The sequence below is a fragment of the Brassica oleracea genome, chromosome C6 (assembly GCF_000695525.1).
Source record: "Brassica oleracea var. oleracea cultivar TO1000 chromosome C6, BOL, whole genome shotgun sequence".
Lineage (NCBI taxonomy): Eukaryota > Viridiplantae > Streptophyta > Magnoliopsida > Brassicales > Brassicaceae > Brassica > Brassica oleracea.
The window spans coordinates 25,215,673-25,241,576 of record NC_027753.1 but is presented as its reverse complement, the minus strand read 5'-3'; the positions used below and the strand labels follow the sequence as shown (position 1 = coordinate 25,241,576).

General features: G+C 34.7%; 4 protein-coding genes and 1 pseudogene across 5 annotated transcripts; 1 reads left to right on the top strand and 4 right to left on the bottom strand.

The window, feature by feature from the left end:
- Window positions 1-14: 14 nt before the first annotated feature.
- On the bottom strand, window positions 15-1,528 carry LOC106296276 (reticulon-like protein B22). The gene is made up of 4 exons (XM_013732376.1): window positions 1,264-1,528; window positions 1,006-1,147; window positions 767-836; window positions 15-459 (listed from the first exon to the last, which is right to left on the bottom strand). Exons 1-4 carry the CDS (start codon window positions 1,428-1,430, stop codon window positions 341-343), a joined length of 498 nt encoding a protein of 165 aa, XP_013587830.1. The 5' UTR covers window positions 1,431-1,528; the 3' UTR covers window positions 15-340.
- Window positions 1,529-1,647: 119 nt separating this feature from the next.
- LOC106300466 (V-type proton ATPase catalytic subunit A) lies at window positions 1,648-6,120 on the top strand. 2 transcript variants are annotated; one of them, XM_013736614.1, is made up of 21 exons: window positions 1,648-1,728; window positions 1,845-1,952; window positions 2,083-2,209; window positions 2,300-2,355; window positions 2,439-2,495; window positions 2,591-2,702; window positions 2,790-2,827; window positions 2,928-3,029; window positions 3,188-3,244; window positions 3,338-3,409; window positions 3,494-3,595; window positions 3,680-3,742; window positions 3,831-3,963; window positions 4,046-4,152; window positions 4,245-4,439; window positions 4,623-4,709; window positions 4,868-4,972; window positions 5,119-5,216; window positions 5,307-5,385; window positions 5,509-5,597; window positions 5,694-6,120. In XM_013736614.1, the coding sequence occupies exons 2-21, from the start codon at window positions 1,875-1,877 to the stop codon at window positions 5,806-5,808; spliced, it is 1,872 nt and encodes a 623-aa protein (XP_013592068.1). In that variant the 5' UTR covers window positions 1,648-1,728; window positions 1,845-1,874; the 3' UTR covers window positions 5,809-6,120. The 2 variants fall into 2 exon arrangements, with proteins under 2 accessions (XP_013592068.1, XP_013592067.1); XM_013736613.1 differs by having other exon boundaries at window positions 1,701-1,952.
- Window positions 6,121-6,999: 879 nt separating this feature from the next.
- LOC106296908 lies at window positions 7,000-10,005 on the bottom strand. Its single transcript, XM_013733163.1, has 15 exons — window positions 9,753-10,005; window positions 9,646-9,674; window positions 9,533-9,570; window positions 9,358-9,445; window positions 9,162-9,273; window positions 9,024-9,094; window positions 8,784-8,853; window positions 8,605-8,667; window positions 8,444-8,515; window positions 8,238-8,339; window positions 7,983-8,057; window positions 7,786-7,890; window positions 7,452-7,568; window positions 7,321-7,377; window positions 7,000-7,234 (listed from the first exon to the last, which is right to left on the bottom strand). Exons 1-15 carry the CDS (start codon window positions 9,861-9,863, stop codon window positions 7,175-7,177), a joined length of 1,170 nt encoding a protein of 389 aa, XP_013588617.1. The 5' UTR covers window positions 9,864-10,005; the 3' UTR covers window positions 7,000-7,174.
- Window positions 10,006-10,347: 342 nt separating this feature from the next.
- On the bottom strand, window positions 10,348-11,679 carry LOC106298721. The gene is made up of 3 exons (XM_013734865.1): window positions 11,342-11,679; window positions 11,139-11,239; window positions 10,348-10,900 (listed from the first exon to the last, which is right to left on the bottom strand). Exons 1-3 carry the CDS (start codon window positions 11,428-11,430, stop codon window positions 10,449-10,451), a joined length of 642 nt encoding a protein of 213 aa, XP_013590319.1. The 5' UTR covers window positions 11,431-11,679; the 3' UTR covers window positions 10,348-10,448.
- A 9,392-nt stretch (window positions 11,680-21,071) lies between these two features.
- LOC106297829 lies at window positions 21,072-22,319 on the bottom strand (annotated as a pseudogene).
- Between the last annotated feature and the right edge of the window lie 3,585 nt (window positions 22,320-25,904).

The following is a 25,904-nucleotide window of genomic DNA, read 5'->3' as shown; positions in this document are numbered from 1 at the left end:
AACACTATTCAAGATTTAAGAACATGAATCAAAGAAGATTTGAACCATGGCTGTGAAGGCAGGACATGGTTTACACTTTTATTTAGAGCATAGTATGCAAATCTTTTACATACATCAGATCCTATCAAGTTCTGAAATGTGAAATCCCAATAAGAAAAGGCGTTGTAGGCTTGTAGCTCAGCCCGTAAAAGCATAACAAATTTACAGTCTCAGGATCTGCAAAGAAAAGGCGTTGTAGGCTTGTATCCGAATGGTGTGTACAGAAGGGGGCTGCCCTTGCCCCTTTTGAGGCTATGAACAACATGTGAGCATTAGAAAGGAGAAAACTAAAAAAACATCATTATGCATCAGAATGTGCATCTTGTTCTAAAACCTCGCCGTTTCCTAGCTTCAGTACACAGCTTCCAAGAGGTTGAGAGTTCTGACAGAGGAGCATGGAGAGACAGAACATGCATAGTCCTGTTTCAAGGTAGGAGAACTAATCATAAAACCACACAAGCAAGCAAGAAGTGTCTATCAACTGAATGCAACATTGTGTCTCTCTTCTTCTACTAATATTCCCTTCAGACAGGTTTTGTGTCTATTTTTTTCTCGTTTACAGGTCACTTGCATCTACAGTCTAACTTAACACAAGAGTTTGAATAAAAGAACATGACCAATTCCTATTCATTCCGACATGATATTGTTATGTAATATCATCAAAGTACCCACAGGCTTTTCTACATTGAAGTGACATTTTGTACAAGCAAAGTGTGGATGCTTTTACCTGCATACGCAACGGTTACACCTGATATAAGTCGTCCTAGGGCTGACAAAAAGTATAAGCAGATCACGACCTAAAAGAGAGTGCATCACACGAGCATCTTCAGTATAAACACACAATGACTAACTTAATCAATGGTAAAATGGGTAAAGAGAGTAATATATAGATGCTAATGCATTTAGATATATACAAATGATACATCCAACATGTAATAAGTTGGTAAACTAAGGACACAGACTTGCCTTGACAAAAAGCCTCTTGTCGTGTCCTGTTGCTGCAACCCTCAGAACGGCCTCTGCTGCTCCAACCGTATTAGCTAAGCGCGCAACGATGTTACTTGCTGTGTCCTGTGATATTTGCCACTCTAGCGGATCCACTGGAACCCTTTGAGAAACAAAAAAAAGTTATAGAATCAGTAAATCAGAGACCGATGAACATAACCCAATACCACGACAAAACATGATAAAAGTCGAGAACTTTTGTGGTGAGATGATACTTACGAGACATTGAGTTGGCGAAAGAGGAGACCGAGGATGGCGAGTGAGCACAAGAGAACGATGAGTACATCGGCGAATAGAGAGAGAATAGTCGCGTCGCGATATGAGCAGTGATAATAGACTAGCGTCCCGCTTATCAGCAACCCCATCGCCTTCCCTACTTCTCCCATCTCTCCTCCCAAAACTTTATTCACTCCCAGATTTCCCCAGAGAGATTCGTTTTTTTTTTTCTTCCCGGAAAATAAACTGTTTTTTCTGGCTTGATCAGACACAGATTCTCAAGCATTAACGAAAGGAAGAGAAACACGGAAACATTATTAACGGGCCCGCACTTATTGGGCCATACATAAATATTAGAAAGCCCATAGATAATCTGCCACGTGGTTACGATTTTGTCAATATCAGATCATCATCTCCTTCAATATCTAGTATCTACGTGCTTCCCCTCTCTCTCTCTACTCTTCCTTGGTTAGTATCTCCATCTCCATATCTCTCTCTCTCTCGATCGCCGATCTTTGATCAGAGGCTTTGACAGTCCATTTCTGATCGGTGAATTTCGATCGGATCTCGGGGGGGTTTTGTAGGAGGTGAATTTTTGTTTTTTTGCTGCGAAAATGCCGGCGTTTTACGGAGGGAAGCTCACGACCTTCGAGGACGATGAGAAGGAGAGCGAGTATGGTTACGTTCGCAAGGTATCGTTCGATCTGTGATATCATTTTGAACAGATGTTTAGATATTCTGTGGACTACTGTGGGAGAAGTAGACCTTTGATCTGATCTAATAGTTCTCAGTGGTTTGACATTTTGTTTGGTGACGATGCAGGTTTCAGGGCCCGTCGTTGTGGCTGATGGTATGGCAGGTGCTGCTATGTATGAGTTAGTCCGTGTTGGGCATGATAATCTGATTGGAGAAATCATCCGTCTTGAAGGAGATTCCGCCACCATCCAAGGTTTTGTTCTTACTGTAATTTTATTTTACTTGTTCATCTTCTTCTTATCTGTTTTGGATCTAACGTTTTACTGATATTTGGCAACTTTAGTTTACGAGGAAACAGCTGGACTGACTGTTAATGATCCTGTTCTTCGAACCCACAAGGTTCGTGAGCTCTTTATCTTGGTTTTTGTTTCTTTCGGGTTGTTTGTCTGCAGCTGATAGAAGTTTTGTCCTGAAATTTTCAGCCTCTTTCTGTGGAGCTTGGACCAGGAATATTGGGAAACATCTTCGATGGAATTCAGGTTCAGTTTAAGACTTGTTTGTTTCGTTATAACATTACAAACTGCAGATTGTGGCTTCTCACATTTATTTGGTTTCGTTTTTTCAAATATCACAGAGGCCTTTGAAGACTATTGCGAAAAGATCTGGTGATGTCTACATCCCTCGTGGTGTGTCTGTTCCTGCTCTTGACAAAGATTGTCCTTGGGAGTTCCAGCCCAATGATTTTGGTATATTTTTTTTACGTCATGTATTTCTCTGTGGAATTGTACGTATGGTCTTTTTCTTGATGTCAACTGAATTTGACTTGGTTTCAGTCGAGGGAGACACAATAACTGGTGGTGACTTGTATGCTGTAAGTTTATTGTCCTCCTTATTCTAATCCTGGGAAGGGAATATATCTTACACTGGAAATAGTTTTTTTCCTGATAGTCAACCATAACTTTGAAATGCAGACCGTCTTTGAGAACACTTTGATGACTCACCGTGTTGCCCTTCCTCCGGATGCCATGGGAAAGATCACTTACATTGCTCCAGCTGGTCAATATTCCCTTAAGGTTTGAATTTTGCTTTCTCTCAGAAGATAAAATAAACACGTTCAGAAATTCTTTCTTTTCCTTCAATTGTTGACTTGATCTGTTGGTAACCACTTTCTGTTGGAAAAAAAGGTTGACTTTCTTCTCATGGTTGTTCGACGGCGTTTTTCGTATCACAGGATACAGTGCTCGAGCTTGAATTCCAGGGGGTTAAGAAATCGTACACCATGCTTCAGGTTTGAGCCTATCTTTAATCTTCCTACTTGCAAGCGCAAACATTTAGCTATTCGATACATTTTATAAAATTTGTTTGGTTGGTAATATATCAGAGCTGGCCTGTACGTACGCCTAGGCCAGTTGCATCCAAACTTGCTGCCGATACTCCTCTTCTTACGGGGCAGGTGATTACTCTATTAGTTTTAGTACAGTGGTCAGAGTCATTCGAAGCGTGTTGTTACTGATAGATTTCTTCTTTCTGTTGTCAGCGTGTCCTTGATGCACTTTTCCCCTCTGTTCTCGGTGGAACCTGTGCCATTCCTGGTGCTTTTGGCTGTGGGAAAACTGTTATCAGTCAGGCCCTTTCCAAGGTAGGCTGTGACACTTTGGTTTTGTTACACTTTAATTCCTGGCTATATCGAGTTTCCAGAACTAATTTGTTCTTATATACATAGTACTCCAACTCCGATGCTGTTGTCTACGTTGGTTGTGGAGAGAGAGGAAATGAAATGGCTGAGGTATACCTCTTCTCATTCTGAATTTGCATATTGGTCACACACATCAGAAATTTGGTCTGATGGTGGTGAGGAATCTGTCATAAATTAGGTGCTTATGGACTTCCCACAATTGACAATGACGTTACCTGATGGCCGTGAGGAATCTGTCATGAAACGTACTACACTGGTTGCCAACACCTCTAACATGCCTGTGGCAGCTCGCGAAGCCTCAATTTACACAGGTAATTTTCAGGCTTGTAGGTCTAATAGTATTTTACAAATCCTTTCTATTACGACCCTCATTTTTTATATTGTGTACTCCAGGAATCACTATCGCTGAATATTTTAGAGACATGGGCTACAATGTTAGTATGATGGCAGACTCAACTTCCCGTTGGGCAGAAGCATTGAGAGAAATTTCAGGGCGGCTGGTAATCTCTTGCTTCTCACTTTTCCTGTCTGAGTTTCCCTGTTGTCTACTCCTTTTCTCGTTTCTTGACACATATTTTGCTTTGTTTGCTAGGCTGAAATGCCTGCCGACAGTGGATATCCTGCCTATCTTGCAGCACGTTTAGCATCTTTCTATGAACGTGCTGGTAAAGTAAAATGTCTCGGTGGACCAGAGCGTGATGGAAGTGTGACAATTGTTGGTGCTGTTTCACCTCCTGGTGGAGACTTTTCAGATCCTGTGACTTCTGCAACCCTTAGTATTGTGCAGGTGATTATCTAGTTCTGTTTCCGTATCTTCCATTGTGTATGTACATAATCAAATATGCTACGCCAGATGAACCAGATGGTGTTGGCTCTAAATCTGCCATAGATTTGTATATATTAGCATTCTTTTCTCTACTTTATAGTGCTTACTCTTCCATTTTGTTTTTTTTTTTTTTAATATCTGCAGGTCTTTTGGGGTTTGGACAAAAAACTTGCCCAGAGAAAGCATTTTCCTTCTGTTAATTGGCTGATTTCCTACTCAAAATATTCTACGGTATGCTTCAGTTATTCAAACCTGTCTTGGTATACTTACAATCTCGAATAGGAATTGTAATCATTGTAATCATTTTCCTTCTGTTAATTGGTATACTTACAATCAACTTATTCAAACCTGTCACCAGTCTTATTTAAATAGCTGTTTGGTTTTCTCAGGCATTGGAATCTTTCTATGAGAAGTTCGATCCAGATTTCATCAACATCAGGACAAAGGCCAGAGAGGTGTTACAGAGGGAAGATGATCTTAATGAAATTGTCCAGGTAAGTCACTTTACCTTGTAAACTACCCAATGTTGTGACTAATGATTTCTGGTCTCTTAGCGATAATCTTGGCATATACACGTGACTCAAGTTATAGAAGAAAATCACACTTATTATTTGACCCGTGTATTACACTTCTTATGCAGCTTGTGGGAAAGGATGCGCTAGCGGAAGGTGACAAAATCACCTTGGAAACAGCTAAGCTGTTGAGGGAAGACTACCTTGCTCAAAACGCGTTCACACCGTAAGATTTGTTGTCTCCCTTCGTTTTACATTTAGTTATCTCTCTCGTGGGGTATTTACTCTTGAATGTTTTGGGATGGATCTTTGACAGATATGACAAGTTCTGCCCTTTCTACAAGTCTGTGTGGATGATGCGTAACATTATCCATTTCTACAACCTAGCCAATCAGGTAAATAAGATGCTTAATCAAGTGGGTAAATTGGTTTGTCTTGAAGGCAAGTAAGTGTTAAGGTAGACGATAAGATCCGATAAATTGTAACTTTATTTGATAATGTTGCTGGTGATACAATAGGCGGTTGAAAGAGCAGCGGGAATGGATGGTCAAAAGATTACTTACACTCTCATCAAGCATCGCTTGGGAGATCTTTTCTACCGTTTAGTGTAAGCAAACTTCATTTTCTCCATGAACCAATCATTATATATAGCTCAAATGAAATGTGTCTGAAACTGAAGTTGTGAATCTGTGGAAATTAACAGGTCTCAGAAATTCGAAGATCCAGCAGAAGGGGAGGCTGCGCTAGTGGCGAAATTCAAGAAACTGTACGAGGATCTCAGTGCTGGATTCCGTGCCTTGGAGGATGAAACTCGGTAAGCTGTCAAGAACCACAAAGTCCTCCGACTTGGGGGTTGTATGGGAGAAAGAGTATCTCGTGTTCTCTTGTGTTTTTGAGCCAACAACTATCATACAGTGGTCGGTATTTATTTATCCGTGTTTGTTCGATCGGTCGAGTTTAGCTCTGTGAACGTCCATATTATTCTCCGGCTGTGCTGTGTAATATGTTTGATTCGTTGTTTTGGTTTTATGTTTGATGGTAATAAGGTACAAGCCAAAATGAGGCATCTATTTGATTTGTTTGTACCTCTCTCTATTCAATAAGTTATTGTTATTGCTACTTGCTCATAATATCATCAATCATTTTGTATTTTATTCCCATCACTGCCCTATTGTATGTTGAAAATCGGTTGGTCATAAGAATTTATTAATATTTCTCCTTTATACACTAGAAGATCTGACTACATAATGTCTTCATATTTGGTGCAACTTTTCTGGTTAAGATTAGGGGTGGTCACTTTACCCGAATCCGATCCGAAAAACCCGAACCGAAATCCGAACCAAAGTACCAAAATACCCGAACGGGTATTAAGTTAGGAGAGATTGGATATCCGAACCCGAATAGGTAATATCCGAACCCGAATGGATATCCGAAGATAACCGAACGTATATATACTTACCCTTATATTTCTAGTTTACATCTTTTATTTTTTAAAAAAATATTTATATTGATGTTACACATACTTTAGAATCATAAGTGTATATATAATTATGGAGAAAATGATTTGATATTCATTTAAAATGCATATCAAACTTTTTGTTTCATGTATTAATAAAAGTTACATTCAAAGTTTAAAAACAATATCCAAATTAATATCTATTTGTTTTTGAAATATTATCTCCAAACCTATTAATCATCCAATCTATAAATTTTTTTTAAAAAAAAACAGTTAAGTGAAATCTGTATTTTTAAATACAAGAAACTTAAAAAATGAAAAAAATAATCTTTTTTTTTTGTTTTAAAATCTAAATATCCGAACCCGATTCAAAATAACCGAATTCGAACTAAAATACCCGAACCCGACCCGAAGTACAGAAATACCCGAACGGGTTCTCTATCCCTATACAGAAATACCCAAAAATCCGAAATACGCGATCCGAACCCGAACGGGTATCCGAACGCCCATCCCTAGTTAAGATGACAGTTGCTGTAATTCTCACTTCTGCAGCTTCATGTTGATAATATTTGTGTTGTACAGATTTATTCACCCATCTTTCTCGAGGTAATTTTCGCAGATGAATCTTATTCACCTTGGAAATTTATCTTGTTACAACTTCGGCTGTAAAGTTAGGTTGCAAAAAGGACAAGCCAATGTGCGTAAATATATACAAAAGCAGCTACTGATCACAGTTTGGAATATCTATCCACAAAGGCCTTGGCTTTGTCTGGTGCGAAAAACCGTGCCTACATTTACAGTTAAGAGCTTTGTGTCAATACATCTTTCAACCATTTGGGCTTGTATTGGAAAGAAAAAGGTTTAATGAGTTCACCTGGATGAACATTCTCTCTGCATCTCCTCTGCTTCCATTTTCTTTCAGTATAATTCCCTACAACACCAGTTCACATGGAGTTAATGGGCATGTGTATTGCGTGACGTATTCAGACAGGACGAGAAAATTACCTTAGCCAAGTAACCTCGGAAGTCTTCAGGATGGTCAGTGATAAGCCGATCATAAACAGCTATAGCGTCGCTGATATGTCCCCAGTCTGAATAAGCTTTTCCAAGAAGCAACTCAACCTAACCATATATTGCCCCAACGTTTAAGATCAGTACAAGTCACAAAACTGAACCTAGTTATAGATCATTATGATCCGAAGTAACATACACAACAGATTAGTCTTAAAGAATACTCAGAGAGGTATATTTTATCAACAAACAGTATCATAAAATTGGTTCCAGAGGAGTTGGTATGGTTCATGACTAAACCAACTCCATAACCAAGAAACAAACTTGCCTGAATTGGGTCTAGATCTGGTTCAGTTTCAGCGGGAACACTGTCTGCTGTGCTAGTTTTCCTTGTATTCAATCGTTCGCGAGTATCCAGAAGAAATTTGACAGCCTGAGAATCATGAAATGGATCAACTGAGAAGTTAAGACTACTACTTACTATTAGGTTCCTGAGACAAAAGGTCTGATAGAAGCAAGATATACCTCGTCTGGTTTCTTAGCAGCTAGATAAGCGTTCATGAGGCCTCGTGTGACTTCAAGATCAATGCCTTTAGAAACCTATGGTACATAGCTCAAAAGTTAGAACACTACTGTTAAGGAAATCATGGTGTACTAGCATCTATATATAAGTTCATATCTTATGTTCCCACTAGAAAACACTCTTAATGTACTCTACTGAAATACTATTATTTGAGTGCAAGTAGAAAAGCTATGGAAAAAAAAACTGAGAATGTTTACCTTTTCAGAAATTTTGTAAGCAGCGATACTGCCTTCATAGTTCTTAAGTTCAAAATTTACTTCTCCAAGCAACCGAAAGACATCAGGGTCAGTTGGTCTCTCCTACAGAGCAAGAATTCCACATTTCTATTACCCAAGTCTCATATCATCATGTTCTTTCGCAACAAACATAAAATAACAATAAAAGAATGGGAGGGATAACAAACCTTAGCCAATTTCTCAAGAAGCGTAGCAGCCCGTGAATACTCTCCCAGATTAGTCAGTGTTACAGCTGCGCCCTGCACAACCCCCCCCCCAACTTTTAAGAAATTTTGTACCGTTATAAATACTTCAGAAGAGGAAGCCCTGTCTAGTCTTCACTACTCACCTCTAGAGCAGTTTGATCATTAGGAGCCCCATCGAGAGTTGTTTCAAACTCTTTGAGCCTTTGCTGCCATAATTAAAAAAAAAAAGTTTTCAAGATGTTCACGGCATCGCTTCGCTTGCTTCATTTAATTTACCAAAAGTAAATGAACCAAAATTTCACGAACAACATCTTAATACTACCTGAAGCGTGGCTTTCTCCTCCTCTGAAATTTTATTTTTAACCACCGAGGTCTTCTCGGTTGGACTATCACTGAAAAGTGATAAACAACATTGTTACAACTGAGACCCACTAAACATGACTTGGTGAATCACGGTAATAACTAAGTTAACTGATCCTCAAAACATACGGTGCTAAAACAATGATCACATCAACGTATCTTACTAGTTATTGGAACAGAGAGCCTCTAAAAGATAACACACCTTCCTGTGGGAAGAAAGTCTCCAAGAGCAAAAACTAAACCAAAGACAACAACAGCAATGCCAACTCCAACCTGTCATAGCAACGGGATTTTTGTATATAAGGCCTGAAGCGGTTTGGAAGATATAAGTTGTGTGTACCTTGGCACCGAGACCAATTGTTTTCTGATCTGTCTGGACTGGTGCAGGTGCATCATAGTCTATCGGACCAAACTCATTAACTACTTGTGTCTTTTTCTTCTCAAGAGCTGACCTGGTTCATCAAAACGGCAGATACATACTAGTGGAAGGACACTGATGTTGATAAAGTCTAGGGGGTGAGGAAAGTGGCATACACCTTCGAATGTTTTCAAGACGTTCCTCAAAGTCTACATCGAAAGACCGACCAGGTTTGCCTTCGAACTGAGAATTCAAACCAGGTGCCTCTGCAATAAAATGCAAGAAGGCGTTCAGAGAAACTAAAGAAGAGCCACAAATAATCACTAAGGTGTCGGTTTGAAGTAGCTACTTACTTCTGGGAGCAGAGACAGGCTGTTTCGAAGATGGTTTCCTGCAGCAGCAAATGAAGCCGACATGAAGTAAAACAGAACTTGAAACTATTAAAATACTTAAAACCAAAATGTACCTTTGCAGTAACGATGGATCTTTCTCTTCCTGTGAAAGAAATGACTCAGAGTTACTTTTTGATACAGATCAAGTGGCAAAAGACGAAGACTTTGTCGAATCTTACACCTTTTTAGAGCCAAATCCGCGCTTAGGGCTAGAATCCGAGCAGCGAATTCGAAACAAGATAAGCTTTGAGTTGAACGAGACGGCGTTAGCAGCCGCTAGTGTCATGAACATCCTCCTCTGCTATTGAAATTCGCTAAAGAGAAGTGATGAACTGTAACGGCCGAGCAAGCACCTCGGAGAAACTTCAATGACGATGAGAAGAGGGTGAGCGAGCTCCGCCGTGATCGGACCGGTGAGGAGGAAGTATGATAACGTTTAGTTAGTTAGTGGTTGGTTCTTGTTTTTGCAGATGATTTCTCCACATGGGCCGAATCTCTCATGTAATTTGGGCTAGGCCCATTGATATTTCATCATTCGAGGCTTCGAGCTGTGGATTAATGACACGGCTGGTCCCACTTGGCTCTTTCGGTTATTTTATCGATTCAATTTAAGTTCGGTTTGATTTAGTTAGTTCAGTTCTAGAATTTTTTTTAACTGAAGTAAACTTTAATAAGCAAACTTTTATTTTTAATGACATTTGGTTTAGGTTGCAATGCCGTTTCAATATAAGAGTTTTAAAATTTTTCTTCTTTTTAATCAAACATTTGATTGTATATTAGGTTAGAAAAAAACATATGATACTGAATATGTGGATATCTTAGGACTATAGTATCTTGATATTACATAAACTAATTGATTTCTTGATTTGGTTCGGTTTTAAACCAAATCATTGACTTTGAGGATCTTCTTCTTAACTCTCACTCTACTAGATTTCATTTTTCTACCACTTCTTACTCTCCTTGATTTGCCTCCCACTCGTATAGACATTTGTCTACTCTTTAGCCTTACAAGGCGACGGTTGCTGCCACGGTTATGGTTGTGTTTGCTTCTTCGTCTTGTTCTTCTCCTTCTTCTCTGCTTTGGCCTAGTGCTGTCTGCTGAACTTGGTTCGTCATCGCTTGGATAACTGTAACTCGCGGCTTCGATGTCACGGAGACGTTTTCTGCGGTAGACACGTTTAGTGTTCGTCAAACTGTGCCACAAGCAACGAATCATCTCTCCAATAGCGAACCAGTACATTGCACAAGCGGCGCAAGACATTTTGCATATGCTTTTAACAACACATTGGCAGATTCCAAGCTTGAACAAGAGGGTGATGAACATCAAAACTGCAACAAATAACAAACATAGCTTCATCCAAAAAGGGAAAGTCCAACTAATATCCAAAGACTGGTTCGGAAGCCATAAACATTTTAATGTGAATCTTAATAATAAAAAATTCTACAATTTCGGACATATGTATAATTAGTTCTTTAAAATTTATAGGCCAAAACAAATGTTATAATTCAGGTTAACAGGCAATCTATAGTAGTTACTAAAAATATAGAAGAAGGAGAAATGTTTTACTAATGACACAGAGGCCTGAGATCAGGACGAGCTTGGCAATATCAGGAAGACAGAAATGTTCTATGAAACATGAAAGATCCCATGGCCCTGAGCATACATTTCTGTAATTGGTAATAACAAAGAAAAAATCATCAACCGAATCAGAACAGTTCGGGCTTAATTCAGACAACAAGATTCGAAAGTAAGAAAAAAAAAAGTCTTACAGACAGGATCTTCCAAGTGTGGCTTTGAAGGGTGCTGTGAATACGTTGCCAATAAAACCACCGATGTCGGTTCCTATAGTGTTGCCCATTTTTTGCTTAATACAAAGTCGATGAGGATTTTTCGGCAGTTCATTCACTAATCACTCGTTTGATTGATGATTTGACAGCAATCATGTTCATCAATACGTAAAGAAACGTATACTTTTTTTTTCTGACAGTTTCAGAATATGAATGAAGTTACCATCTTCACATACAGTTTCATGTTTCGGACAAAAAGGGACCAGTAACCGTTTCTGGATTGGAGTATGTAAATATAACGTTCTCCTTTCAAAAAAATAAATCATAAATATGTTACTCGTTTTGTATTTTAATTGATTAAAAAGCTATACAAGATTTACAAAAAAATTATAAGAAATTAACAAATGAATTTTAAAATATTTAGATAACGCTGAAGAACAAAGTGATTGTGAAACCAGTCCTTTGAAAGTTTATGTGTTCGACATGGTCCAATGTGAATATATCGGTCATGGATTTACTGTATATTCTAAACTTGTTTTCATCATATATAGAGAACATGTGAGCTTTTGATTCAATGATCTTTTGAAACAAAGAAAAAATACTTTACATGTGTGGGTTGCAAAACCAGCCTTAAAAGGAGAGAATTGGTTTGTTTGCATGTGTTTAAAAAAATAAAGTTTCAAAAAAGGTTTGTAATCTCTCATATATCCCCTTCGTTATTAAATACGTATAACACGTTTTTAGAAAATGCTTATTTTCTATTAAATGATTTTAGTTATTATTTAATTTTATTAGCCAGTTTATATTTTAAAGTTTATTTTACAATAATTAAATATCCTAAAAACATTTCCAAAAATACTCTTTATTTTGAAGTTTTCAAAATTATATGTTTGAATGTGTTTTTCTCCAAAAGCAAAACTTCAAACTTAACTTCAAATTTATTTGTATTCTATAATATTGTTTTTATATTTATCATAATTAATTAAAATTTATTAAACTTTTATAAATAAATAGCACATATATATAACATCAATATTAATTAATAAAATGTTACACTTATATATAAAATTAAAAATATAAATACATTATTAAATATTAAACAACAAATAAAATACCTATTATTTCATAAAATTATTTTCACACTATTTCAAAATAAGAAATGACTCTCTTTATTTTTAATTGGTAGATTACAGGCTAATTTTTGTTTTTTTGCAATAGAATATCCTCATTTTCTACCATATGATCAATTTATGTCTTCATGTACCTTTCTAAAAGCTTTTTTTATTAATTTTCTTTTGTAATATTATTATTATTTAAATCTAGTTTTAAAATATTTTACATTTTATTTTAAAGTTTTTTTTTTAATTTTATGTGTAAAACTAAATTTATAGAAAACAATTTAAATATTTATGAGATATAAATATTTAAAAGATTAAAACTTTAAACAAAAAATATTTAAAAATCATAAATATGATGTGTAATTGTAAAGATCAAAAATGTAAATAAAAGTAAGAAACTTAAAATTTTGAGTTTTGAGTAGTGAACCTTCAATATAGAGTTTCACTTTTCAAAAATTTAAATTTGAAGTTTTAAAATTCGCTTTCTAAGATAAGAATTTTTTTTTTGTGAGCAACAAACATATTCATATAGACTCTGTAAACCAAACTGGTAGCTCCGCGTCCATATGGACAACAAAAGAAAGTTAATTTCTTCAACTGCGTGCTAGACTTTCCGCCCTTGAATTTTGCGTCCGTGGTATATGGATGAGCTCTGAACTGTTGAAACTTCTCTTCAATAACTTTATATCTTCCAAATAACTTGCAAAGGCTGACCACTCTTCAGGTTCAGAAACCATCTTCACCAATTGAGAACAATCTGTTGCAAATGTGACGTTTAACTGTCTTAGATTCCTCTCATACATTCCATAGTCCAAATAAAAGCTTCTATCTCCGAATGAAGAGGTGATTAACTTGCTCTTGTATTTCTTGATCCCATTAGACCATCAAAGCCTTCTAGCGCACTATACCACCCTTGTCCCGAAAATATTTTCCCATCTTTCCAAGATCCATCCGTGAAACACCATATACCTGGGATAGATGGTACTGTCACGTCTGTTGCAGTCCGAGCTTGGTCAGTTCTCTGCGTAATTGTAATTTGTGCATCAGCCCAGAGTACCGACTCCGTTTCTGCCAATCTAAGAGAGTCACACGGATCAATATCCAGATTACTGAAAACTTTATTGTTTCTTGCTTTCCATATATACCATAAGATCCATGCAAATTGATGATATTCCATTTCCTGGGTAACCCTCCAAAATAAATGGTCCATATTTGCAAATAGAGATTGTAGGGGAAAAAAGTCTGGATTCAACGGAATTCGTGAAAGTGCCCAAACCAGAATTGCTGGTGGACATTCAAAAAACTCATGATTTATGGACTCTTCTGGTGCTCCACACCGTGCACAAGTTGTGTCCCCATGGATTCCTCGTGAGCGTAAATTTTTCTTCACCGCTATACATCCTGTTACCAGTTGCCATAGAAAATGTTATATCTTGGGTGGACATCGTACCTTCGAACAATGCGCCTTCAAGGGCAAAACCGAAGGACTATACTCTGGTAATGTTCGTCCACTATCGGGATACACCCGCTCTACTTGATGTCCATATTTAACTGTATACCTTCCACTTTTTATATAATTCCATCCATCCCGATCTACTGTTTGAATTCGACTTAAAGGAATACTTTCAACAATTTTTGCATCTTGCGGGTCCACAAGAGTCCGAATAGCCTGTGAATTCCATGTTCTAGATGTTACATCAATGAGAGAATCCACTGTAAGGTCCGGGTAAAGGTTCTATTGATTTTTATTTGCTGGTCTCGGACGAGTGGATGAGAGCCAAGGATCATTCTGTACTGAGATAGATGATCATGATCCCACCCTTTTGATTAGTGATACACTAAAATTGTGTCTTTACTACTGTAAGCTAACTGTGTAGATGTAGTATTTGAGATTCAATTCCAGAGGACCAGTTTACACATTATCTTTATGAGTTCAATAATAAGCTAAAACAATATGGGTGTTTTGAGAATAAAGAAGCGAAATAAATAAGTAACAGATTGGATTAAGGTTTTTAGATGATTAAGAGAGCTAGGTTCAGGGTGATTCATTGGGATGCTTAGGACCATGAGCCACACAACTATTCAGGAAGACAATACGAGCCAATCTAGAACTTGAACAACAAGATTAAATAAACCCACTGTCGTGGTGTCTACCAATTTATCAAGCAATCCTAATACCTAAACTGTCATTTGGATCAAGGAATGATGACAAGCATTAAGCTTAGATTCAATTGGTTCACGATTTGCCTTAACATCAGCTTTCGTTGGCTAAGGACAAATCACCTATCTATGTTTTTTCTAGCAACCTAAAACACTTGTGATGATTAGATTAAACCTATAATCAGAAGCTAAATGGCCAGTTTAACACAAGCAATAAGTATAGCAGTAGATAGAGATATCAAGGAATAACAATCCTATTTGTGTCTAGCTCATTGATCCATAATCCCTAACACCCTAAACCTAACAAGTGACTACTCAGACATGAACAGAGAAATCACAGAAACAATAGATGAAGAAAACATGTTGAATCAATAAAGAAATAAGATAGGGTTCAAGATTCTTCTCAAGAGTGTAGAGATTCTTCTCCCTTTCAAAGTAGCAAATCCCAACAATGGAGCTCTAGAGTCTGTTTCTCTCTCAAAAAGAAGCGTAGGAAAAATATAGAAAACAGAAAAAGAAGTTATACAGAAGCCACATGCGGCTGGGAGAAAAAATACAAAGATTAGGGAAAATCCCGAAATAAGTTGTAGTTTCCTTAAAAATCTCTGCCGCTGGAACAAGCACTTCGAGTGCTCCGCTCGATCAGGAACAGTCGTCAAACTGCTCTGCGTGAAAAAAACTTCAAATTTGCACTTTTTCTCCTCTTTTCCTCCAACTGGTCTATCTCTCATCCAATGCAACTTCAGGCCTGTAATGACTGGAAAAGAACTAGGAAGACTCGATAATGACTTGAAAACCAATTAGAAAACATAATACAAGATGTCAAAAACACCATATATCAATTAGTCCTTTGCTAACCAGAGATCTAGCAGAGACAATACTACGCCAGCCATAAGATGACGAGAACGATTTAATTGGTTCCAGGGGTGATGTATTCCTGAATTACCTTCCTCTGAACACTCGAGAAAATAAAGTGTTCGGTTTCTTATCAGCCTCCATAGCTGTTTTCCTAGCATTGCTGTATTGAAATCTGTGAGATCTTTAAAACTCATCCCTCCTTCATCCTTAGGGGCACATAGTTTATCCCATGATTTCCATTGCATACCACGAGTATTCCCCCTCCCTCGGACTCCACCAAAACTGTGCCACTGCACTCGCCAGCTTCTTCATTACCGTTTTCGAAATACGATAACAAGACATTACATGATTTGGTAGAGCTGTTACCACATACTTTATAATCACCTCTTTACCCCCCTTTGTGAAGAACTTGAAAGTCCATCCATTCACTCTATTATTTAAACGCTCTTGAACGAAACCAAAAAACTTGGATCTTTGAGCCTCCCAAACTCTCAGGTATCCCCAAATATGATCACATTCCACCAAAATTTTGTATTCCGAGAATGTCCCACAATTCCTGTCTCATCGGTTCATCAATTTTGTGTCCAAATTGGATCGAAGATTTCTCAAAGTTTATATGTTGTCCTGATACCACTTTGTATTCTTTAAGTATCCTGAGAATAATTTGACATTCTTCGCTTTTTGCTTTGCAGAAGAAAAGACTATCATCCGCAAAGGGTAAATGGGAGATTAGAGGACAAGCCCTTGCAACCTTTATACCCGTCAAGAGTTTCTCACTCTCCGCTTTTTTAATATTCGCTATTAATGCTTCCGTACACATAATAAACAGATAAATAGATAAAGAATTCTCCTGACGTAGATCCCGCTGCGGAATTATATGACCCTTTGGTTGTCCATTCAGTAAAATTCTATACTGGACCGATGAAATACATTTCATCATCAATTTAATCCAGTGATGATTAAATCCCATCTTAGTTAGTAGCTGTTGGATAAAGATCCATTCAACTCTATCATAAGTTTTACTCATGTCCGTTTTTATGGCCATGAATTGAAGATAAGAAAATTCTATATTTGAAGATATAGAGTTTGTTTTAAGGATATTCTAAAAGACATTCACGAGTGTTTGTACAATTTGATCCACCCTAGGCAAAAGCAAAGATGAGGATTATAATTAGATATGTTCCGTCCTGAAACCATATTTAAGAAATAATAGATTTTCATTTTATAAATATATAACGGATACCATCGCAAAAATTTAAAATTTAAAAGATATTTACATTTTAGTGTTATATATTGTGTAAATCTATAATGTTATCGGTTATGTTTCTTATTCGATATTATTAATGTATAAATGATTGGTTTTATATATTTTACTTTATTATTATTTGTTATTGAATATTAATATATTTTCGAGTTTGGTAAAATAAATTCATAGTATGAAATAAAAAAATTGATAGTCTCCTTCATTTTTTCTAATTTTGACAGACTGAATACAATACATTTTAAAATTTTATTTAGTTATACTATAAAACTGATATTTTCTTAACATAATTTATATTTCTATGTTATTTATTTTGGTATATTATGGGATTTTATAAGTAAATACATTATAATAATACTATATTATTAATTATGCAATCAATCGCTGCATTAATTTAAAAATATTTTAAAATTTTATTAAGATTTTGTTAGGTTTTTTCAGCATATTTTTTTTTAATTAAAAATATAATTTAAATTTACAGTTAAAATTTATTTATTAATATCTATATAATTTATAAGATTTATTAGAAATGTTATATATTAAATAGATTAACTTAAATAGTCAAATGGATGTAATTGATGAAAGAGACTTAGTATGAATTTTTATGGTATTTCTTTTAATAAAGAAGATATAGAATATAATTATAAAATTTGAAAATAGCATACACTTTTATTTTATTTTGTTTTATGATAAAATTTTATTTAAATTAATGTATAATAGTATATATTATTAATTATGAAATTAATCAATGGTATTAATTTAAATAAAATATTTTAAATTTGTAAAAAGATTTTGTTAGATTTTTTCTCAACATTTTGTTATAACTAAAAATAAAATTTAAATTTACAGTTAAAATTGATTTATTATTAATATCTTTATATATTGAATAGATTAATATAAATAATTAAATAAATGTAATTAATGAAATGGACCTAACTAGTATGACTTTTTTATGGTAGATAAAAATGTTACATCTCTTTTAATAGAGAAGATTTGAATGGTATTTTTTTATTTTTCTTGATTTTTAGATTTTTTTGTTGTTATCGACATAGAAAAAACGGTAGAGAAATTAAAAAACTATAGAGAAATGACTAGACCTATTTAAAATATACAAATTGATGGTTTTTATTATTTTTGAGCTAATATCTTAATTGTTATTTTTCAAATTGAATATTTAGAGATTAAATTAATATATTATTTAGGACTGTTTTTTGCATTAGATTCCAAATATTGTAAAACCGAGAGTGGGCCTAAATACCATATTCAAGAATAAATAACATAAAATTGTGGCTGAATGAATGGTTGTATAAAATTTGAGGGATGTATAAAACTTTAAAATGTATAATTATATATAATTATTATTTTAACATAGAATTTGATTTATAAAATTACATATAAAATTATTAAATTAAGAAAGGGTTTTTAAATCTTTGTAAAACTACAATTTTCTAAAATTTCCAGTTTCATAAAAGTTAATTAATTTTTAGTAAAATTTATGAAACATACAGTTTCACTAGTTTCATTTTTTATTTTATATTATGTAAAATATTTTTTTGATTTATTTATATGTAACAAATTGAATGAGATATCCATAAAATATTCATAAATATCAGTAAATATCTGTAATTTTTTGGATATTCAGATAACCGAATATAATCCATATTTAGAAACAAAAGAAATCAGAAAATTATATATCTTTAAAGAAAATCACAAATACTAAAAACTATAATGTTCGTGCCCATCCCTATAAAGACGATCGGTAGCACCTACTAACACCACCAACGAGTCACATCAAGGACCATGGACTAGATATTATAGACCAACAGTGGCGGAGGGAGGTCGGAAGATAAGAGGGGCAGCTGCCCCCTATGAAATACTGAAATAATTATTTTTTTCATCGCTTATTTGAGAATTATATGATTTTAATGGTGAATTTTCTTCTACTACCCCTATAAATTGAAGATAAATTTGTCACTGCCTTCTGTAAAACTTTTGTCTGGCTCCACCACTGGAGCAAGCCCTCTTCGTGGCACCCATTATACCTGTTGCCGTGTGTAAGCGTTTGATTTATGTGAGTGTCAAATTAAGTTAGTTCTCTTTCACTCTCGCCACTTATGATTTTGGCAAGTTACTACATTAAGAGCCTAACGATCATGTGCACACCACATTATTTACGGGGACCATGTTCTCTTGTATCAACTTCCTAAGATGATGACATCTATCCATTACTCCACATCTTACACACTACACGTAGCGCTATAGTTAGACCTGCCAACAGTCGTCATTTAATGCTGATTGATACATGTTTTATACAATGTACTTGTATTAGATTTTTATTTTGAACCGGAATCTCTTCCATGCTCAGAGTCAGCATTAAGATTTCCAATTATAAAAAAGTTCAAACAAAGTTTTCAAAACAAATTCTGTAATCATCAAAATAAATGCGTATTAACAGTTGGGATTTATTTACATATATGGACATATATGGTTCAGAAACAACTGATGATTAACTTACTACCTCGAGTCCTCGACATGTGTTTAAACTTGGTCGATGAGACCAACGAAATAAAATTTTTTTTTTGAATTATACACAGTTTTCCCAAAGGCTTCTCAGGCCCAAGGAACTAATCTGTGTCGCTGCGGTCCGAATGTTAAATTTCGCAGTGGCCGGGAATCGAACCTAGGTGGCGGTACTCACAGCTGTGAACCCTTTACCACCAGAGCTAGACGCTCCGGTTAACGAAATAAAAATTATTATTGTCTTTTGAATCAAAACTAAAGTACAAGTTTAAACACATGATACATGGAAAAAAGTCCAAAACCATCTTTTCTTGTTTTTTTTTTCTGTAAGAGATATATGTATACAGTATACTTTCTTCTTTTTATTTTTATTTTTATTTATTTTTTATTTTTTTTTGTCACGACTTTCTTCTTTTTATAAGATAATAAGAACAGCTGTTAAGCCCTTTATCAAAAAAAAAAAAACAACTGTTTTTATCTGCTAACTGCTCTGCTTCTAGCCAAAAAGGTTCCAATGATCGTGAGTCGTACGTTAAAAAAACAGTATCCAATGATCGTGAGTCGTACGTTAAAACAACAGTAACAAAAAAAACAACGACAACATTCATTTATTTGAGTTGTCTCCACTTTCTACTCTCTCTCTCTCGCGAAATCAACAACATAGTGTTCGATTTGTTAGCAATATAAATAGTAATTAATACTTTATTTTTGTATTACATCTCTTGTAATCTTTTTTTTGTTAAAGGGTTTATTACATCTCTTGTAATCCTTTCTTATAACTTCAGATTGATTTTTTTATACATAAAAGATTTGTAATCGTGATAAATAATAAGACAAACAATTCCTTTTTTAATCATACTATTGAAGAGAAAGTAATTTTTATTTTTTCTAGTTTTTAGTTGCTTCCAATTATCAAAAGGTAGTAGGTAGATGATCACAATGTTACCATTTAAATTAAATATTGATTAAATAAAATTTCCATTTATAACTTATGAGTTTTTAGATTTTTAAAAATAAATGGTTTCATTTGACAAGGGAATAAGAGTTATATGATTTTTTCTTATAAGAAAATTTGATATTTTGTTTTAGCAATGTGTGACAGATGTTTGGTATATGATATTCTGAAAATTTTGGAGTATGGGTTTACTGGAGAGATTATAAAAATGCTCATGTGCTTTATATCGACTTTTAATCCGATTTATGAATTATTTGAAATTAGACATAATTGTCGGTGGAATCCTAAGAATGAAAACAAGTGGACGTTTCATCTCTTTTTCAAGAGTGAAGTCAATATCTTAGAGACATATGTTGATTTTTTTTCCTAAGACTATGTACATTGGTGTAATTAATTCAACACCCTAATTTCCACTTTTTACATTCCACATCATTTTATCTCTCTTCTACCTAAAAATTCACCCACTCATTTTTTTAGACTCAACAATAGTTTTGTTTAATAAAATTCAACATCATATCTTATTTTTTATATTGTTTAAAGTTTTCAATTAGTTTAATTAAAACCATAAAAATAAAACTTTTTAAATTTTTATTTTAATTACGTTTTTACAAATAACAAAATAGAAAATATTAATAGTCACTATTTTTTTTAAATCATCTTATTAAAAAGTTTTACAGAAACTTAAAAATGCATTACAACGCAATAATAAACACGTAAAACAACTAATAAAGCACACATAACTTGATTAATACAATAGACATAACTTATACAAACAATAAAACTTTCAGATCACATAGAGATATCAAATCTCTTTAATCATGGATTACTCGTGAATTTGGCTCATATGTGTTTGACTAGATCTGCTTGTAATTCATGATGTACATTTGAATCACGTAATTCGGATCTAGCACGCACATGGTTTGCAAATGCAGGTAGCACTTCCGTCGAGAATGATTGTTGTGTACTTGATTCACTTGCCTCAGATTGATCATAATCGGTCCAATGTTGAAGATAAGAGTCTCGTTCATCCTCAACAATCATATTATGCAATATGATACATGACCTCATGATGATAGCCAAATCGCCTACGTCCCACATGCGAGCTGGTTCGCGAATGATTTTGAATCGAGCCTGCAACACTCCAAATGCACGTTCGATGTCCTTCCGACATCTCTCTTGATGTTGTGCAAATAGCTTGTCTGGTTCACTCTGAGGAAGTCTAATTGATTTGACGAAAGTCGGATACGAAGGATAGATGCCGTCAGCAAGATAATATGCCATATTATATGGATGTTGGTTCGCAAAGAAGTTCACTCTTGGAGTTTTTCCTTGTTCAACATCATCAAACACTGGTGAACGATCTAAAACATTTATATCGTTCAGTGTGCCCGGACATCCAAAAAAGGCATGCCAGATCCATAGATCGTGAGATGCGACTGCTTCAAAGATAAGAGTGGTGGTTTCCTTATCTCCACGGGTAAATTGACCTTCCCACGATGTAGGACAATTTTTCCATTCCTAATGCATGCAATCAATACTCCCAATCATACCTGGAAACCCTCGCTGCTCACTAACATGCAAAATTCTTTGCAGGTCATCTTGATTTGGAGCTCTGAGATACACTTGCTCATACAATTGTATAATTCCTTTACAGAATCTACGCAAACACTCCAATGCTGTAGTACCTCCTATCTTGATGTATTCATCAACCGCGTCAGCCGCCATACCATATGCTAACATTCGCATCGCTGTGGTGCATTTTGCCAATGGAGATATACCTTGTTTGTTCGCTGCATCAACTCGTTGGGTGAAATAGTTATCAACACTTGATAGGTCGCTAACGATCCGAAGAAAAACATGTTTTCGCATCCGAAATCGCCGGCGAAACATTGAATCGTCATATGTAGGTTGATCGGCAAAGTAGTCGTCGATCAGTCTTTGGTTTGCCGCTACATGATCTCTCTTGAAGTACTTTCTCTTGCTACGAGGTGGAAAATCTTCCTCTATTTTCTTTTGACGCTCCTGAAACCGGTTGATGACAAACTTCTCTTCAATTTCAGCTTGTTTTTTGTAAGCTTCAATATCAAAAGGAAATTATGATGGATCCATTGTTTTTTTTTTGTAGTAAGATGATGTTTATGGTGTTGGTACATCAATGAAAGAATAAGCTCTCTATTTATAAAAAAATGAGTGGTTAAAATTGACGGACTTCAAACAAATAATAAAATGCAGCTAATTAATAGATAAGGATTGGATTCCAATAGATATTTATGGATTCTCATGAAAGTCACGGATTACAAAAGAAGAAACATTAGAAGAAAGTGACAAACTAGAAACATACACTTGATAAAGTCGAAAGTGACAAACAACAATTATTAAAACATAAAATGACAAACAAACATTATTAAAGCATAAAAATACAAGCAAACATTATTAAAGCATAAACGACAAACACACATTATTGAATGATAAAACGACAAACACACATTATTAGACCATGAAGTGAAAAATACAAACTTTAAGATGATAATAATTAATTACCAAACAGATCATGACTCAACTTGTCCATTAGTTGTTTACTCTGGTCATCAAGATGCTCCTTCTCGTTTAGCTTCAGAAACATCTTCATCTTCTTAGCTTGGGTCTTTTCTTTCATCACCTCGTTTGCTTCTTCTTGTTTCTTGGTTTGCTCAATATTTTGTTGATGTGGTTGTAATGATTTCTGCATGAAACTCCATCCCGGAGAGGATCAAATGAGCAATGCTCATTACAATACTCAGCGATTTTTTCCCAGTATGATTCACTTTTTTTATTTCTACCAACAATGCTGTATGTTCCATATTTTATCCAGCCACTCAACAATACCAAATTTTGCTCAGTGCTCCATTTGGGGCTCTTTCGGCGAGTACGAGTTGAATCTTCTGCATGTGGAGTGGCTTCGTTAACACCTCCCGTACCTCCAAAAGACATTTGTGTAGAGAATTCAGAGAATTCACTTGCTCCAACATTCACAACATTCTCATTATGCATCATAGTTGAAGAATGAGGGGGTGTTTGAGTTGGAAATGGCATCATCGATCCATATTGTGGACGATAGTTTAAAACCGATGGTGGCATGAAGAAATTTCCTGGAAAACCATAGTTTGGTATATTTTGGGGTTGGTTGAAAGAGTGATTTTGAAGTTGATAGTTGTTGGGATTTGGATAATTAAAAGGATAATTAGTAGAATTTTGAGTATCAGAAGGATTATTGTTAGGATCTATTCCGTTAAAAAGGATAATTAAAGATATAATCAAGAGATTAAAAGTAGAATGATAGAAAATTATAGTAGAAATAGAAGTTTTTTTTTTGGTATCCAAATCAAATGTACCAAGTCTCTATTTATAGAGTAGAAAAAATTACGAATTTTGATATATAGAAAATAAATTTATAAATTAATTTAGTTATAAATAATTGTTGTTGAATAATTGAGATAAAAAAATAAATCCAAAATCTACACAAACCAATAAGAAAATGACACAGATGCAAAAGTGGGCTCCATTTTGTGTTTATTCAACGGTTGAAAGAATTCAACCGATTGAATCCACGTCGACATTCAACAGCTTCATTATTTGGTCTCTTCTTTTTTCAACTCTTAAATAAAGTGATTCAACACCTTCAATGTATATAGCCTTATACTAAACATGCATCCACAGAACCACTACATGGATATTTTTTGTGTGCATGTTATAAAATTTGTGTAAATTATACCATTTAAATGACAAATTAATCGTATAATTGATAAAATTTATAATTAACATAATAATTTTTTCAATCGTATTCTTTATAACCATCTCTTACAATTTTAGATTGGTTCTTTTTAGATTTTATATAAAGAAGGCGATACTCAATTTCATTCTCTTGTTTAAAGGGAAAATAGCTGATTCACCTATGAACTTAGGTTCTTCAGCTTTTTCACACAAATTTTTGGACCATGCGAAAACCCAATGAGTTACTCTATTTCTTGAATCAACTACACATACTATTTATTTTAAACCAATTCCCTTAAATTCGTAAACGGAGTTATTAAGATGTTAACTGAGTTATGACATGGCTAATCCAGTTTAGTAAGTTAATTAAATTCGGTGAAATAAAACAGAATATAATGCTGTTTTATGCTTCTTCTTTATCAATGATTGGGGAAAAAAAATAAAATTAGGGTTCCCCGATTTCCATAGAGGAGAGAGTCAAGTGTTTGTGAAAAGGTAAAGAGAGAGTCGAGTGTGAGAGACGAGTAGAGCAAAACGTAAGTCTTGTTATTTAAAGACGTTATTTTCGATTGGTGGATTGTGAAGAGACAAAACTCGAGGACGAGGTAAAGTGACTGATTCTCTTCTATGAAATTCTCAAATATTCTTGTTTTAGTAGGTCAAATGAAGACTCAACGGTAGAGCTTGAATTTTGTCTCTTCACAGTCCACCAATCGAAAATAACGTCTTTAGATAACAAGATTCATGTTTTGCTATACTCGTCTCTCACACTCGTCTCTCTTTTTATCTCACACTCATCTGTTGAAATCGAGGAACCCTAATTTTATTTTTTCCCTAATCATTGATGAGGAAGAAGCATAAAACGACATCATATTCTGTTTTATTTCACCGAAATTAATTGACTTACTAAATTGGATTAGCCATGTTATAACTCACTTAACGTCTTAATAACTCTGTTTACGAATTTGGGGGAATTGGTTTAAAATAAATAGTTTGCCTAATTGATTCAAGAAATAAGGTAATTCATAGAGGTTTTCGCAAGATTTCGTGTGCGAAAAAGCTGAAACACCTAGACACTTGTTTAAATTTTGTTTTGACATCCTTTATACGTTGATGTGACCTAAACAGGTGGGCCATTTCATTTAATAAATGTGATTTTGGGAGTATCTGAGTTTTGATTTTTCCCGTGAGCTAAATGATTTACAGTAGATGATTGGTTGCGAAGTCTCCAAATGTTTGGAATTTGCTGGTTTTATATTTCACAAATGTATTCCAATCTTTTTTTTTTTTTTTGATAATTAATGTATTCCAATCTTGTATCTTTTTTTTTTTGTGAAAATTTGTATCCTTTTGTGTTATGACTTATGATAATGAAATTCCAGCTTTAAAAAAGAAAAAAAAATCTGGTTCACGAAGTCTGGTGACTTCATTTATTATTATTATTTAATATATATTCTGTGAGTTCGTTTATACTCCAATAGGAAAATAAGATATTGCAACTACACATCGACGGAATAGCAGAGTCACACGTAATAGGAAACACATTCTAAGAGTAATTAATAAACTAACTTATGAATTACATAATTAACAATCCCATGTTAAACTTTTTTTTTTGAATTACCAGGTGGTTCGGCCGAACTCTAATTTCCGAAACCACAACATATAATATTAGCTTTGTCTCGATGGTCACTCTGGAGACCTTTGGCACAATGATCAGAGTCCTTTATAGTTGAGTTAATGATCTATCGTTCAATGTTAAACTATTAGTGAGTGCGTCATTGTCACTGACTACCTCTATATAAACATACCACTACAAGAAAACAGCGGTATTCTGACGGACATTCCGACGGAAAATGAAATCCTCGGAATATACCGAGGAATTTCCGAGGAAATTCTGAGGAAACACAAAATTGGGGTTCCTCG